Source organism: Botrytis cinerea, chromosome 16 (genome assembly GCF_000143535.2).
Source record: "Botrytis cinerea B05.10 chromosome 16, complete sequence".
NCBI lineage: Eukaryota > Fungi > Ascomycota > Leotiomycetes > Helotiales > Sclerotiniaceae > Botrytis > Botrytis cinerea.
This window is the reverse complement of record NC_037325.1, coordinates 1,628,312-1,644,685: the sequence shown is the minus strand read 5'-3', so window position 1 is coordinate 1,644,685 and position 16,374 is coordinate 1,628,312. Positions and strand designations below refer to the sequence as shown.

General features: G+C 42.6%; 4 protein-coding genes across 5 annotated transcripts, besides 1 other annotated feature; all 4 read right to left on the bottom strand.

Moving 5' to 3' along the window:
* Positions 1 to 989: 989 nt before the first annotated feature.
* On the bottom strand, positions 990 to 5,814 carry BCIN_16g04480 (hypothetical protein). The gene is made up of 13 exons (XM_024698173.1): positions 5,215 to 5,814; positions 4,557 to 5,130; positions 4,406 to 4,495; positions 4,348 to 4,351; positions 4,237 to 4,299; positions 3,923 to 4,183; positions 3,753 to 3,870; positions 3,091 to 3,702; positions 2,903 to 3,043; positions 2,692 to 2,853; positions 2,459 to 2,629; positions 1,436 to 2,410; positions 990 to 1,349 (listed from the first exon to the last, which is right to left on the bottom strand). Exons 1-13 carry the CDS (start codon positions 5,312 to 5,314, stop codon positions 1,303 to 1,305), a joined length of 3,318 nt encoding a protein of 1,105 aa, XP_024553990.1. The 5' UTR covers positions 5,315 to 5,814; the 3' UTR covers positions 990 to 1,302.
* A 506-nt stretch (positions 5,815 to 6,320) lies between these two features.
* Positions 6,321 to 8,017, bottom strand: BCIN_16g04470 (hypothetical protein). Its single transcript, XM_001549122.2, has 2 exons — positions 7,634 to 8,017; positions 6,321 to 7,577 (listed from the first exon to the last, which is right to left on the bottom strand). Exons 1-2 carry the CDS (start codon positions 7,670 to 7,672, stop codon positions 6,495 to 6,497), a joined length of 1,122 nt encoding a protein of 373 aa, XP_001549172.1. The 5' UTR covers positions 7,673 to 8,017; the 3' UTR covers positions 6,321 to 6,494.
* Positions 7,616 to 7,672: a sequence feature (Short protein (BCIN_16g04470, ATZ58754.1) was converted to a misc_feature.).
* A 1,914-nt stretch (positions 8,018 to 9,931) lies between the features above and the next one.
* BCIN_16g04460 (hypothetical protein) lies at positions 9,932 to 13,699 on the bottom strand. Its single transcript, XM_001549123.2, has 2 exons — positions 12,301 to 13,699; positions 9,932 to 12,248 (listed from the first exon to the last, which is right to left on the bottom strand). The coding sequence occupies exons 1-2, from the start codon at positions 13,010 to 13,012 to the stop codon at positions 10,162 to 10,164; spliced, it is 2,799 nt and encodes a 932-aa protein (XP_001549173.1). The 5' UTR covers positions 13,013 to 13,699; the 3' UTR covers positions 9,932 to 10,161.
* Positions 13,700 to 15,203: 1,504 nt separating this feature from the next.
* On the bottom strand, positions 15,204 to 16,304 carry BCIN_16g04450 (hypothetical protein). 2 transcript variants are annotated; one of them, XM_024698172.1, is made up of 3 exons: positions 16,063 to 16,304; positions 15,335 to 16,012; positions 15,204 to 15,275 (listed from the first exon to the last, which is right to left on the bottom strand). In XM_024698172.1, the coding sequence occupies exons 1-2, from the start codon at positions 16,108 to 16,110 to the stop codon at positions 15,362 to 15,364; spliced, it is 699 nt and encodes a 232-aa protein (XP_024553989.1). In that variant the 5' UTR covers positions 16,111 to 16,304; the 3' UTR covers positions 15,204 to 15,275; positions 15,335 to 15,361. The 2 variants fall into 2 exon arrangements, with proteins under 2 accessions (XP_024553989.1, XP_001549174.1); XM_001549124.2 differs by having other exon boundaries at positions 15,204 to 16,012.
* Positions 16,305 to 16,374: the final 70 nt, after the last annotated feature.

Below are 16,374 nucleotides of genomic sequence, written 5' to 3'. Positions count from 1 at the left end.
CAGGTGGCATAACTACCTCCACAAATTTTCATGTGCTGAAAAGTTGGCTGAGTATCACACATTTGAGATATACTCCTCTTCTGTTCGGATCTACACAATTCCCATGAAATATCAGCATCCTTATGTTGATTTGATCTATGCAGAGTGAGGTATCGAACACACCAATTATGCTTCGGTCAATAACTTCCTCTGAGACCGTAAGATTCCATGGTATAGCGCAGCGCCTATTACTCACGCACAAGGAATTCTATGGTGGCTCATTATCCGCACTAAAGCGGTCTAGCACTTCCATTCGGAACAACTCGACCTTCTATGATATTCTTTCCGTTGATTGGACGCCTCAGCGTATGGGTGGAGTTTTAAGACTACTGTCTAGCTTATTTCATCTGATGAGATGATGAAGCCCTATGTCTTCTTTGATTTCTTCAATCTCTCCCGTTCAACGGCCTCTTTTGTGTGGCGGATGGTGCGTAGAGAACTTCTTGTAGCCTCAGTCACTCTGCCTGAAACACTTCTGTTCGCGATATTCTTGGTGTGAAGTGTCTAGTACTCGTCTGTCCAACAATATGCTAAGAGTCCGATGTTCTGTTTTATCTTTCATATCATTTCCGCTTGGTTGGTAATTCTATCCATTGGAGAACTTGTGTTCATAGATTTGTGCTAGGATCTGAATGTTCTCCAGATCAAGTATTCCCGCTATCATATTGCACACCAGCCCCGATAGTCTGTTGATCTCCTTCTCTAGTATTATTATACGCAATTGTTCCAGTTGTTCTTGGCTTTTACTTGGCAAACTCTTCATCTGTGTCCCCTGGACCGACCGGTAGTTCATATCCCATCTTACCTATGTTGATGCAAACAAAGAGCATATTATAAATGCGAGACCCAGAAAGTGTCCTGTCTCATGCTTAGCCTCGCTCAACTTCAATGTGATAATGTATCACAGACCGATCTTAATCGACTATCACAGCACAAAAACATGAAAAGCGTACAATGGGGAAGAAAACGAATGTAATAATTATCATCTATCGAATATTCTTTCTCATTTACTCATCTTCTTTCTGCACTTCGACTGCCCTTCTGTTTGTACCCAAAACCTATATTCGACGCCCAACTCACTCACGTATAGACAAATTACCTTCCTTGACCCCTAAACCTTTACCATAATCCCCTCGATCCGAATTCTGGGTAATTATATACCCAGCTTGATAAATCTACCCAGCCAGCAAAGCAAGGTAACCTTATGAAAGAGATCTCTCAAGTAACAGTCATAGAATTGCCGGCTATCTCGTTTGCTTTCGCTCAGACGTCATACATACGATTTCTAGCTTCAAGTGCACCTTTAATAGCTGATCCATAAGTTAGCAACCACTCTATATTCAAACCCCAAACACTCCAGCAAAAGAAGCATATCAAACAGAATTAGGCAACTTACCATCACAACTATCCTTAGCATCACCAAAGAGCATTCTCGTACCCGGCATATAAAACATCGGATTAACCACATCAGCATATCCACTTGCCATACCTCTCTTCATGACAATTACTTGTTTACTCTTCCATGCGTGTAACACAGGCATACCAGCAATACTGGAGCCTGGTTCCAGAGCAATAGGATTAACAGTATCATTTGCGCCAATAACAAGTGTTACATCTGTTTCTCCAAAATCATCATTAATTTCATCCATTTCGAGGACAATATCGTATGGTACGCTAGCTTCTGCGAGAAGAACATTGCATTGACCAGGCATACGGCCAGCAACGGGATGAATGGCAAATCTGACGTTGATACCTTTACTCTTAAGCATCCGAGTGATATCGCTGATAGCATATTGAGCTTTTGCAACTGCCATACCATAACCAACGACGATGATAACATTTTCGGCATTTTCAAGGGATTCTACGACTTCATCGATATTGGTTTTCGTGATTTGTCCTTCGATTTTATGCTCAGCCTCTGCAGTAGGAGCTATACCTCCAAAGAGAACGTTTCCGATAGACCGATTCATCCCGACACACATGATAGAAGATAGGATCGAACCACTGACTCCTATCAAAGAGCCAACTGTCGTTAAAAGCGGCATATCGAGCATGAAGCCTTCAGATACAATTGCGAATCCGGAATATGCGTTGAGTACTGTAATAACGACAGGCATATCTGCTCCACCAATAGCAGCAGTAGTTGTGTAACCTTTAATAAAACTGAGAACTGCATTACCACCCAAGCAGCATGCAGCAATTACAGGCGCAGCGGGTGCAAAAGTAATGAAAGCTGCCATGTTGGCCATATTAAGAGCAAGCAGAGTAGAGTTGACTGAATGTTTGGGACCTGGGAGCCTAATTGGTTTAGAAGACATACGACCAGCGAGCTTAAGGTAAGCTACTATAGATCCGGTAAACGTAACACCGCCTAGTACATATTAACACACGGCGAGAAAAGTAAGAAGTGATTAATTACCAATGAGAACACCCATATATCCAGCTACGAGGTGAAGTTGTGAAATGTCACCAATATCTGCCATGACTGATCCGAAACTGGTCAAAACAGCAGCAAGACCAACCACAGAGTGAAGTGCCGCGACGGTTTGAGGTAAGTCAGTTGCTGTCGTACGTCGCCCAATTCTCAATCCTAATACGAACAATCGTTAGTCGAATATCCTCTTTACATGCAAGAAACTAGCAGTTACTAACCAATGATAGCTCCACAACCAGCAACAGCGGCAAATTGCGCAAGAACTTCAACTGGAAATCCAACTGCGGCTAGAGATGCGAGTATACCAACTCCAACACCCAGAATGCCCAAAAGATTGCCTTGACGCGCCGTCGTTTGAGAAGCAAGACCAGATAATGATGCTAGTAAAATTAGCAGTTATTCCAGTAAAAATGGCAGAAGTGGAATTACCAATGCACAGAAGACTGCTAGCAATATAACCTGCTTGAACCAGCCCAGCCATACCAGTAGATGCAGCAGCTATATACCCAGCACCAAAAACGACAGCAGGTACAGCATATAACCATGGATATTCCTTTGGATCAGTTGGTCCTGTAGAAAGTCAGCTAAGCGGCATTAGAAACGAGTATGATACTTACGCTTAAACATATCTAACATTCGCTTCGTAATGAGAAATCCACCAGAAACATTTACAAATGCAAGCATTACAGACAGAGCACCGAGAGCTTGAGGAATAGTATGCGGTACAAGACCACCTCCCATGATGAAGAAACCACCTACACCGACCATACCTGAGATAGCATTTGTAACACTCATGAGTGGAGAATGTAAAGCAGGAGCAACTCCCCATACAGTTCTGTAGCCAATCAATCCAGCCAGTGCAAATGTGAAGACATTGTTCATGAACAAAGGCCCAGTAGATTTACCAAGAAGAAGAGCAAGACTCATTCCACCGGTGATAGCCCCTACTTCACGTGTCTGTTTTTGCCAAGGAGTCAAAGGTACAGCATTGACAGCCGGAGAATTGGCATTGATAGCTGAGGCAGTCTTTGGAGCTGCAGGAGCTGGTCGTGGTGCAGTGGGTATGATTTCTCCATTGTGAGTGACAATTGAACCACGAACAACTTCATCTTTGAGGTCAATTCCGAATTGCTTCTCTTCAGGGGCAATAGAAAGAAGAAACTTGGTAATATTGTTGGAGTACAAGGTGGAAGATTGAGTCGGCAGTCGAGAAGGAAGATCGGTATATCCTAAAACTAAATCAGCTTTACCTCAGAACCCATTAAATCATACCACAAACCTATAATTTTAACTCCTTTATGTTCAATTAATTGACCTGGAACAGTAACATCACAATTGCCACCAGCTTCGGCTGCCAAATCAACGATGACAGATCCAGGTTTCATCGCTGCAACCATCTGTGGATTCAGTTAGGTTGGGTTTGACAATTTTCCGTCTTTGAAAACTTACATCTTCGTGAATCAATTTAGGAGCAGGGCGGCCCGGAATCAATGCAGTAGTAATGATGATATCAACTTCACGGCATTGTTCCATAAATAATTTCTTTTCGGCCTCCATAAACTCTTTTGACATTTCTTTGCCATAACCACCGGCGCCAGATCCATCTTCTTTGAAATCTACCTCAATGAATTCGGCACCTAATGATTGAACTTGCTCACGTGCAGCTGATCTGGTATCAAATCCTCGTACGATTGCTCCCATGCGTCGAGCCTAATTAGGAAAACCATCAATATCTATGTCACAAAGTACAGTCAAATACTTACTGTTGCAATGGCACTTAAACCAGCCACACCAGCACCGATGACAAGCACTTTACAAGGGGGGACCTAAATAAATTAATGACGTAAACTAAAAGCGGATACTTGAGTAAGTACCTTTCTAGAAGTCGCTTGATTAGTCTAGAACGCTAGCAACATATGGACATTTACTTACCCAGCAGCAGTGACTTGACCAGTCATGTAACGACCAAAATGATTTGAAGCCTCCAAGACGGCTTTATAACCGGCGATATTAGCCATGGAACTATTCACGATAGTATGTGAGCTTTTATTCTATTTATCTGCGACATAGAAGCCATGCATACCTCAAAGCGTCGAAAACTTGAGCTCTAGAAATTCTAGGAATCATGTCCATCGCAAAAGAAGTGACCTCTCGATGCGCCAATTTCTCCACGACATTTTTGTTTACCGCTGGATATAAAAACGAGATGAGAGTTGCATTGTTCTTGAGAGAGTCGACTTCATTATTAGGTCCCTCCACAGTTGGTGCGCGGACCTTTAGAAGAATATCACTCTCCGACCAAACATTCTTCCTATTTACTATTTTAGCTCCTGCCGTTTCGTATGCCTCGTCTGTGAATTGGGCTTCGGCTCCAGCACCTTGCTCGACAAGGACTCGGGAAAACCCTTTCTTAATCAACAATTGCGCATTTTGTGGAGTGATCGCAACCCGTTTTTCGTTTGGGTATGTCTCGCGAGCTATACCAATTGTCAAATTCGAGTACGGAGTGGTGATTAAATCCGGCGTAACAGCAGCAGAGGAAGCTGTAGAAAGAGACGCGGTCTTCGGGACAGCAGATGTGGTAGAAGAAGCAGCTGTTGATGTGTATCTCTTGTACTTTTTCTGGCTTGTTGGATAAAGTGATCGTACATGAGTAGCTATCGAGAAGACAAATTAGTCTCAATCAAGTAATTGATAGACGAGATCGTGAGCTAGAATGAACGTCAGGAATGGAAACATACCAAGATTGCCACCGATATTTGGACCTGGTGAGAGTACTTCTGAATAATTATTCGCACGACACAATCTAAGTATCGGCTTCATTGTTGAAGGCCAGGTCATCTTTTAGACCCGCATCTGTAATTCTACAAATTGTTTTTGTAAAAAGAGAAGAGAGGAGAGGAGAAGTGGTTATGCTGGATTCTAGGGAAAGGCCGAATTGTTCTTGTAAGGAAGTAGGTTAGACAGGTCGATGAATTCAAGAAGAAGCGATGTGGGAGTCTTAGGATGGATTGCATGGATGGATGAATGAATGTTTGGATCATCTGTCACAATGAAATCTACCGTGTTGTTGTACCATTTCCGAATGAATGGAAAGAGCGTTGGGTGAATGAAGTGGAAAGCCTCGATAGGATTGGCATTCTTCGGATTGATCGTATCATATATACAGGCGGAAGAAGGGTGCAACGTTATCGTAGCTAACCTGGGCATACACAGATAGACGGTTACCTCCCTGTCTACCTGTCTACTTCCGTGGTTTCCTGTGAAATCCAAACAGGCTGATATGTTGCAATCTGATCTTTTCGTATGGAATTGATAATTCGATGACACTTTCAATGCCCGACAGACACTTTAGCTTTCTATCATAGGTTTAGATTGACTGACGGGCCCTTGCTATTTCACACCCTTGAGCTATTCCTGGCTATCCTGACTGTTCCTAGCGATTCCCCCGCAATGGATTCACATTTCCCCGCATTCCTTTCGAGACAATTGGCTGTTGACCGACCGAGGAATCCCCAAGGAAGAAGAAGACGGCCGTCTTGGGTTGGTGTTACAAGATCAATAAGAGAGAAGGGGGGTGAGATGGAAAGAAAATCATCCGACCAACTGTTAAATGTGATACCACTGTCCATCACGGCACACATTGATTCTTCCTCTGACTGGATTGTCCGAGGACGTGGGTGTTTGAAGGTCCGATTGATGATGCCGTGAGATGAAGAAATGCAAGCCTCATAATGCTGTAAGACAGGATGGAATCTTCTGTGCACAAGCCACGGAATGGAGCACATGCACGTGATACGGTAAGCAATGCAATCACGCCAATCTGGAATCAATGTTTGTTCTCAGATGCTTCATTTTGTTCAGAGGAGTAGGTAGGTGACGCTACATGATATTATCTTCTTGAATTCGCAACATATCTCTGTCATGATTCGCAATTCAGATCAATTCAACACGTGATACCCCGCAGCCCACGCTTCCCCCACCAGATCTTCCATAGGTAATCCTTATCACTCACTGCCCCTCATTCCATATCAACACCAAACTTGCGACGAAGATTCCCCAAAGCCAACTCCAATTCCAAACATCTGTTCTCCTCTTTCTCGAGATCTCGCTGTAATCCCGAAGCGCGATCATTAGAACGGCGTTCCTCCACCACACTTCGAATGAATTGCTCTTCTCTCTTCGCAGATGCAATCGCTTGCTCGGAGTATCTGTCTTCCAACATGCGACATTTCGTCGCCCATCCCTGATTGCTATGTTCTAGTTCGTTGAGACGTGAATCGATACCCAGGGTGGCTTTTGCGATTCCCTTTTTTATTCTATCCGCTTCCGCATGAGCGCTTGTTCGGCTGGCGTTGTTGATAGCTTTGGAGTCTCGCAAATCGTTTTCTAGGGATTTGATCGTCTTAGAACAATTGCTATGGCTCTCGTGTATTTCTGAGAGAGCCTGTGAAGTATTCTCGAATTCGAAGGATCTCGTGGCGAGAGCTTCTGTGGCTATTGACAACTCTCGTTCCTTTTCTACCAACTCCGCAGTCTTCTTGGTCAGTTTAGCGTCACACTTTCCCACTACCTTTGAAGTGTTTTCCTTGATCTTTTTAACCTCTGCTGAAGCTTGTTCTGTCTTGGTGGTAGCAGCCTCCAAGTTGACAGTCATTTTCCCAAGTTCTTTCCTGTGCTTGGTCTCCGTATCTAGTTTTTCTTGTCGGAAGGTCCGTTCTCGTTCTATTGCCTCTGCTCGAAGCTTCTTAACGGTTTCTTTTAATCCGCTCGTCTTGAGTTCTTCTTCCTCTTTTGCTGAACGAAGTATCGAACTCTCATTCAAGTGACTACACTCTCCACGCTTCAACCTTTTGATCTCCGCTTTCGCCTCCTGTAGCTCGGTACGTATTATCAAACCTTCACTCCTTAGTCTTGAGAGCTCTTGGTCAATGATCTTATCCTTCCTCCGCAAGGCCACCAACAAATTATTTGAAGCCTCTAATGAATCGTCCGAGAACTTCAACCGCCATTCTGAAAGGCACAGCTTGTGCATCACTGCGCGAACATCAGGTTCAAGTCCGCTGTCACCAATTTGCTTTTGTCGTCTGTTGTACTCCTCAAGCTATTGTGTGATATTAGTTACTGCAAGATATTGATAAGCTACTGGAGAAAACTTACCCCGACTAAAGCTGAAAGGGCGCTTGTTTCTTCAGACATCTTTTGATAAGAATCTTTATTGTAATGATCGAGATCTTAGAGTTTTGAGATATGATTTTTTGAGTGGGAGAAATGCTGAAGAAAAAGATGGTCTAAAAAGAGGCACTATAAAAAAAGTTCTTTTATATCCAAAGAAGAGTTGTTGCAATCCAGAAGTTATTAATTAAGAAGATTCGAACAAGCCCTTTTAACTTGCTTCTCAAACTCCCACCATGTTATTAGTGTAATCTCGGAGTACAGCACCCTACTTGTCAGGACTTCAGCCTGACAAATTTGTTATTGGTATGTCGGTAATGTAATTTCTGAAGTGAATATTTGTATATAAACGATGGCAGGTGAATTCTCAACAGGTGAATAAGTCCGAGCTTGAAAATCTATCTTGATAGTACTTAAGATTTATATTTATAACACTTTGTTTTCATCTGTCAAGTTGATTGACATGGTTGAAGTTGAAGAATAAACGCATTATTTGATCAAGGTCTATCAATAAATTACTATAATCTATCGAATCACCCTCTGATTCGACTTTTCGACCTCTTGCCTCAACATAAATCTGAAGAATAACATCCATTCCAATAAAAGGCATTGAAGTATTCTCATCCCAAAGCTAAGAATCTAGGTCTTCTTCACCTATAATCGATATATACATATACCCTAATCTCTTATTCCTCCAACAAGAAAAAAAAAAATCCTCGCCCTCAATTCCTTATCACCCTTAAGAATCCCACCCTCAAAAATTTAAACCTAATATATCACCCCTCGCTTCAAACGAATTATATTCCCTCTTAGAATCTCCAATAAATTTATAAAGTCTTCGGGCGGGAAGCAGCGTATACTGCATGCATGCATTTCTACATTTCTACTCTATCCCCCTAATTTCTTCCTTGCAACCTCTGGAAAAGTAAATATGTCATTCGGATTGAATCGGTATCTATATCTCCAACCATCGATGCTGAATTTCAAATCCATCCTGGATCCGTAACATGAGTGAGCCCTGCTTGTTGTTAATCTGGCGTTGGGATTTCTGGATAATTCGCATGAGAGATTTGTGTAAAGTTGATTCGCTTCTTTTATTCCCGTTAGAAGAGAGAGATGTTGTCGATATGATACGATACCATCGCTTGCTTATTAGACTCTGATATCAGGTCGGAGAAAGAAAACTATTCTATACATTATAATAATCTGCTCGTGAGTGAATGTGAAGACTCTAAATCTAGTAGGAAAGAGGTCGATGAACCACGTATGAGAATTTAGAATCATTCTATTCAATGTAATGATGGAGTGAATGGGATTAGGAATTAGTATATGTATCACGAGAGAAGCGCGTTTCGTATGCTCATGTAGAGATTTTTTTTTTGACGCTCCGACTTTATCAGAAAGAGAGAATGATGGATTTTACGCTTGCATATTTGAAGCATAAATCGTAGTGTCTATATTACACTTCGCAATATGGCGGCGAGGAATGGGAGGATAATCCTGTTACTGACGAATTACAGACGGAATCATTATGTGTTGGAAATTGAAGAAACCAAAAACAGGTTCGATGGAATTAGTTTTATTGTCTAGGTTTCTGACAAAGAAAAGAGCGCTATAAATAAGCATCTTTATACTTTGTTAGTCTTGTAGGTTACTATAGTGACGACTCTCAACAATATGTAGAGTGAGAATTATGAAGAATAGCAAAACCTTACGCCGAGGTCGATTCACGTTCTACGCTTTTGGTAAACTTATTATGCAGGGGCTCTGTATGAATGATATAAAATCTAGAGGGACTAGCTTAAACTTCAGTGAAGATTAGATCGGAAGAAAATTGAGTAATGTAGTCTTAGATAAGACGAAGAAAGTTCAATGCATCGTTAGAGCTCTTATACAACCTTCATATCATGCACACGTGCTTGACCGCTAGAGCTGTTTGTGATAAAACAGTGACGATTTGAATGATTCCCAAAAACTTCCTAAAAGCAAAGCATTTGCACTCGCAAAACAATGTGGCGTTTGCTGATCACTGAGATTATATCATTGATTGCAGGAGAAGCTTTACAAACCATTCCAAATTTCGCATTGTGCTTTACTTAGCATTCGCTGATGGCTTAAATACAGTAGCCATTGAATTGAAGTCATTCACTACGTTCACACTAAATTGGGTCTCGTAAGCAGAGACGGCGTTAAATGCTACGACCTTTCACAATGAGTACTTGACTGCAGGCAACAGGACAAGCGATTGACGAAAGGATGTGAGCCCGACAAGGAAAATCAAGATGAGAATAGCTCCACATTTTTTGTCGTATAAATTCTAGATTATTTAGACTCCAGAACGAGCAGTATGAAAAACCTTTTATAATGGTGACTCAAAACAATTAACAAACATGCTATTTATTGTTCATGAATTCTCCTTCCCTTGTTAAATTACCATATCAATTAATGATTACTATCATCAGCTACCACTGCCCACTGGAGCGTATCAACACCATTACAATCCTCAAAAACAATTAGTCGGAATAGCTCGAATTAAATCTCAAAATTGGTCCCAGCCACGTATCATAATCTTCAATCTTCCCCACCTTTCCACCCCATCTCAGCACGCTTGCAAAAAATCGATAATCACCATCCCCTACATTATAGCTCACCCCATCATCACCAGTGATTTGTGCACTGGTCCAATACTGAATATAGTTAGCTGGCCGTATGGCGCCATTTGCTACCGTCGCCGTACGGTTCGTGTAAGTTCCAAAAGATGGGTATCCAAAGATCGAGGAATTGGCAGTGGATTGGGAAGAAATATAGGGGAAGGTTTGAGATATGTTATAGGCGTGTTTGTTAGCTGTAATATTTGTATTGGCGGGTAAGAGATCGAATCTGAATGCAAGTGTATATTGTTGTGGGATGTCGGCGGCTATTTCATATTGTCTGGTAGGATTGATCTCGAGAAACCCAGTATCCTTTTCTGGTGTCCCGGCCGAGTTAAAACCAGCAACTTGGATAACCGAGATGTATGATGCATTGAACATTGAATATGGCGGTCCAATGTAGGGAACGGTATATGTTTCACCGGTAGAAGAGCTGACTTTAATGTAACCACCGAAGACAGGACGGTTCGATGCAACAACGCCTATGGGGGGAACGATGGAGAAATCGATGGTTTTAGACTGACCACCTGCTAGGGTGACTGTAGGGGTAGGGAAAACACCAGTTCCGTAAAGCGCGATTTGATTGTAGTTTCGCCCGGACAATTGGCCATCAGTGTAGCCGGCACCGATATGAGATAGAGTGTAGGTTTTAGTAGATCCTGATGTATTATCAATGGTGATATTTGCAGCACCAAACACATTATGCGTACTGTCATCTCCAAGAACGATCTGCCCGGGAGAAATCGTGGTTTGAGCATAGATAGCATCATATGCATTGATGAGACCCGCACCCTGTTGTGCAGTTGCGGAAATGATCGTGCTATTCCAAACCCAATTGACAGGGGCCGCTGTGGTCTGTAGCAGATCTAATATTTGAGATGTGCTGGCGGTGGGAAATTGGGATTTGACCAGCGCAAAGCATCCTGCAACGTAGGGAGTAGCCATTGAAGTCCCAGATAAGATCGCGTAATTGGAATTGACGCCTAGGGGATATGTCGAAAGGATATGGCCGCCAGGTGCAGAAATTTGTGGTTTTAAATCATAAGTAAAATACGTTGGACCGAAATTCGAGTAATAATCAACCAAGCCCCCTGTGTGTTGTGGAGGGCTCTTAAAATTGTTTCCCGTGAATGTTAAAGTGTATTTAGGAAAACCTCCAACCAAACCATAATTGTTGACAAGAGTAATCCCATCATCAGTGTTAAGATTGATATAACTTACTGAGCCAAAGTACGAAGGACTGAAGACGTTATACTCGAGTAAGTAAGAGTTTGCGATGTCTGAATTGTAGCCCATGACATAGACAGGTTGTACTTTACCCGACTTCCAACCCGAAGCAATCGAATTCGGATTGCAGTAAGTAGTCGTTTCAAATGCTTCGAAAGCAAAGATTGTGGTATTTAAAAGACCACTTTGGCTGACAGTATTGAGAGCATCAGCCCATGTTGAGCTATCACATCCATCTGATACAAGATAAATGTATACAGGAACAGTGAGGTTAACTGGCCAAACAGATGCATAACCGAGAGTGGAATTGGCAGAATCCACGGCCGGATAGACAAGGGGAAAATCTCTATTTGCAATGGCCCCTACAGCGATGGCACCCGGCTCTGAAGAAGGGTAATCTGCAGTGAATAACTCTGTAGCATATTGACCTAGAGAGCCTTCATTACCGACTGCTACAATCACAGCAGTTCCGGCTTGGGTAATGCTCTGTACAACAGAAGCTAATGGATCTGGGGTTGAAGGAAATTCAGTTCCAACCGCAAGAGACATGCTGATAACATCAACGCCATCTTCGTGTGCTTTTAGCATGCCGGCCATAATGGTGTCACTGCCACCTGCATTTGAGCAATCAAAGGTACGGTACATGTAGAGATTAGCCTCGGGAGCGACACCACTGATTGGAAAGTAGCCATTTTCAGATATGGGATCCATTCCAAGGATACCTGAAGATCATTAGCTTTTCATTAAATAGCGAATAGAACAGAGCCCGCTAACCTGACACGTGGGTTCCATGTCCTCCAGTGAGACACGTAGACAAAGGGTCCGAACTATCCCCCAAGGTTCCGTTATCGTATACGAAAGAGTATCCACCAGTGATCTTGAAACCAGTCCCAAATCCTCCACCTAGTGCAGGATGGCGATAGTCAACCCCGGTATCCACAATTCCGATTTTGATTCCTTTGCCTTTGATGCCTTTTGCATGTAGCTTATCGACACCACCCATCTCGAGAGCTGAGGACAAATCTCCTGCTCCAGTCACTGTTGATTGTCTTCTTTGTACCAACGGAATGTTTGCATTGAAACTATCCTCGTTTGTGGAATTCGAAAGTACACCAGGACGAGGGACTTGGTAAACTGGCCAGACGTCTACTACTCCAGGGATTTCCGAAAGCTGTTGTTGCAATTCCACATTGGTGTTGTTTTGAGTAACATAAATAGAAAGCCCAACAAATGCTATAGAATCGAATTCGTGACGGACATCGTAGCTGATTGACGCCGCACGTTTGTGGAAGGCATTACGGAGATCTCGTCTGGATACAGAGGTGCTTACTCCCCTTTCCAGTTCAATAATGAATGCCTTATCAAACGTGTTGGCTTTTGAATATAAGGTGCTATCATCCGTGTTTCTATATCTCAAATTACTATTTGGTAAAGCGATTGCATTTGCAGCAGCAACGAATGCTAGCAACGATGAAGAAAAAAGCATAATTCGGGTTCTTCAGAAGTATACAAATATCCAAATGACTCTCCCTTTGCATGAATGATAAGGGACGAATAGAGCGCCTTTATAGTTTGGTAGAACTTAACCGCTCTAGGCTATCACGCTTTGCAATTGCGAGGGGGGGGGAAGAGACAACGGTTCATACGACCCGGAAGCTTTTTAGATTAGCAATACTTGAACGTAATCCACTCGCTTTTCATACAACCATCACTGGTTTTTTGATTTACCTCACATCATATCTATGGAGAGGGTTGAGAAGGACCGTTTGTAGATCTGAGAGGCCTGGTACCAACGCCATGACGTATGATGATTGGATAGAATGTATATCAAGGTCGCAATTGAACCTCGTTGCAAGTTCGACGACTTTGGACCTCGACTAATATCGAATATACTAGCGCATGTCGGTGAAGTGGTTTTGCATAGAATACCATGTATATGAGCTGAAGGTGAAGAAGATACTGGGATCCAGACCGTGGATGGCTAGAGCTCCAGGAGCCTTGTAAATTAAAGAGTGGAGACAGAAATTGTGAGATTAAGCTTTATCTGCACATCTTTCTTTCAGTCTTACGAGATCTCACCCAACCCCGGCTGGTGATTACAGATGCAATCAAAATTGTTGATTTGAAATAAACACCGATGAATTCCACGGCACTCAGTGTCTAGATAACGACCACAAATCTTGACTGCGCGCAGGGATTTGACCAATCGCGAGGTGTTGATATTGTGCTGAACAACCTCAATTGAGACAGGGGCCTTTATCAAAAGATGGAACCGAATTGGTCGATCGTCTCCTGTCCACTGGAACTTGAGCAGGGTCGCAGGCACTCTATGCATCTAATAGTCAAAAGAGAAGGTGCTATACACATAGGAGAGCGTTTTCTCGTAACAATAAAGCGCATTCGATAAGGAAAATGATGACTTTTTCTGAACAAAATATGTCATATCTACGGTTAATCATGTAACTGTAGTTTGATGAACACATTTATCAATTTCCCATTCAGACTTAGTAGCATGAATGAGAAACATATTCTAGAACTACCAGAAACAGAAAACACATATTCAGAATGGCATGAATGTAATGTAGGCAAAGAGGATAACGATATCTGATTTTCCTAACCTTATCAGCTGATACTGTACACGTCGACGATAAGCAATATTGTGCCCGTAGATCAATCGTATAATGCTGCAATTAACTGGGTGTCGTAACAGAATAAGTTCGACTTCGAGTAATAATTATATCGCCATCGAACCTTGCCTCAAACCTTAGGTGATGCCGTGCGGATCGGATCGAAACACCCGCTACGGCAAAAACTGCAAAGCATTATAAGCAATCCTCCTAGCTGATGCAACCATCCAACGTTTCTGCATGTATAGTCTGCATCTAATATTGAGAGGCGTTTCTATGTCGGGCACGCAAGACTTGCATTGATCTTTGGATCTCGCCTGGTTAGGTAGCGCCCGTCTTCGAATGCGGCTGGGCCACATGGTAGCATAGACACTGCAGATAGATTCTCCAGAATTGCTTCTATCTACTTGTACAGCAGCATGATTTGAATCTTTGTCGCTCGTCTATAGCTGGGTTCTTTCAACATCGAAGAAAACGTCTGTAGCGAGAAACACCAGTAGATCCACAATTCGTTGATTTGGATCTCCTCGTAACATAGGTGTCTTTTTTGGCAGTCGCGATAGCATTTAAGAGTCGATGAGATCCTGGAAGTATTTCGTGACAAGTTCAAGGGCATAGTTCGAGTCTGGTGTTACTCTGCAGCTCGGCTTTCTGAATGCGTTAACGATACATATCGGCACCAATTCCGAGCAACTTGATCAGGCTAACTGAGTGTACCTGCAGGTGTCCTCGTATTGATATAAAGTCCGCTTGGATGGACGATTGATTGCACTGCGTAGAAAAACTTTGTGATTTTCGAATTGCACTAGAAACACAGAGAGAGGGAATAGCATATGCTATTGTTTGCAAACGTTATTTGAGGAGTTCTCTGAAATCATTGGCAGAAAACATATCCACGAAGGAGTTACATTGGTCGGTCGTCAACCAAATAAGTCATTACGATGTGTCAACGAGACAATAATCATGACTATGCATGTTGAACTCTCAGGGCCTTGAAACAAAATAATCAGAAACTTATTCTTTCGACCATTCAAATCCCAGAGTGTTGCGTGATTCAGATGACTCTGGAAATGGTTGATTCCAGAGTATTAGTGGCATGGAATTTGCAAGTATCAACTGGATCTATTCAAGGAAGTTAATCAGTTTGACGTGATGATATATATCGACTTTGTAGTGATGACCTTGTAATTGACATATTCCTTTGAACTTCAGCGATTTTTCTTGCCATTGATTGAGGGCTGTAAAGTCGCATTTTTCACTTCCCATTTCTCCCACCCAGCCTGGCATAAATCTTCCTCCACAACTAAATCTCTCATTCGGAATAATCTCGTCACTGGCAGATCTAAAGCCCATGCGAGTAATCCTGACTTTCGCACTGCAGTTGTAAATAAGAACCATAATGTAGCACTCCCTGCTCCAGCTAAACAACCAACAATTACCTGTTTTGGTGTGTGATAGTTTAAATAGATTCTGCTCCAAGCTACCAGTCCGGCGCTGATCAAGACCAGTCCAGATAGGCCAATCCGGGCTATAATACTCAATGGCGTATGCGAAGGTGTTGACTTCCTTGGGACATGTCGAAAAAGTAAGAATAATGTCAAGCTTAATGAGAAGAAAGCCACAAATTGGGAGTGGGAGGATGGCATTCCATAGCCTTTTCCATGCATTTGTTTTGGGCGTTCTTCCTTCAGTATACGTTTCAAAACGAAGTTCAACGCCTCACAGGCCATTTGTCCACCAAACATCATGAGAATTTCGATTTCGCGCGTCGACCAAATGAGAGTGGCATACACGACGCATAGTCCTTGGGGTACGAGAGCGAGCCATGCGCAGAAGTAGGAGACTGGATCATTAGGATCCTGAGTTCAATTAGCATAGCTGGTAGAGAAAGGAGCGCTCTGGCACATACATAATGAACATGCGTCAAGGAAAGTGAAGCCAATGGAGTTTCTGCCATTTTGATAATCTCGCGCCGAATGTTCCAAGTAGATCGTACTCGTTGTGGTCACTTTTCGCAGTTGAAGCTCAAAGTTCGTTATTGGGGGGCTTGCTAAGTGAAGTCTGTTACCTCATTTCCATGTGGGTACCCAATGTGATACTCTCAATCAGTATCGAATCTACAATTTTTAGAACTTGGCCGATGACTACGTCGGTGGGTTATCAAAGCCCCGTAAAGGCGGCATGGCGCTTTTGTTAAAGCAGCTCTGTAAAATAATTCCAT

Excerpts from the sequence above, each read along its gene's own strand:
- BCIN_16g04450 (XM_001549124.2), bottom strand. The coding sequence starts at position 16,110 with ATGGCAGAAACTCCATTGGCTTCACTTTCCTTGACGCATGTTCATTAT. Across the intron at positions 16,013-16,062 it reads CCTTGACGCATGTTCATTAT|GATCCTAATGATCCAGTCTC; the intron begins GTATGTGCCAGA and ends AATTGAACTCAG.
- BCIN_16g04480 (XM_024698173.1), bottom strand. The coding sequence starts at position 5,314 with ATGACCTGGCCTTCAACAATGAAGCCGATACTTAGATTGTGTCGTGCG. Across the intron at positions 5,131-5,214 it reads AAATATCGGTGGCAATCTTG|CTACTCATGTACGATCACTT; the intron begins GTATGTTTCCAT and ends TCTTCTCGATAG. Across the intron at positions 2,630-2,691 it reads TGGTTGTGGAGCTATCATTG|GATTGAGAATTGGGCGACGT; the intron begins GTTAGTAACTGC and ends TGTTCGTATTAG.
- BCIN_16g04470 (XM_001549122.2), bottom strand. The coding sequence starts at position 7,672 with ATGTCTGAAGAAACAAGCGCCCTTTCAGCTTTAGTCGGG. Across the intron at positions 7,578-7,633 it reads CCCTTTCAGCTTTAGTCGGG|CTTGAGGAGTACAACAGACG; the intron begins GTAAGTTTTCTC and ends ATCACACAATAG.
- BCIN_16g04460 (XM_001549123.2), bottom strand. The coding sequence starts at position 13,012 with ATGCTTTTTTCTTCATCGTTGCTAGCATTCGTTGCTGCTGCAAATGCA. Across the intron at positions 12,249-12,300 it reads ACATGGAACCCACGTGTCAG|GTATCCTTGGAATGGATCCC; the intron begins GTTAGCGGGCTC and ends AATGATCTTCAG.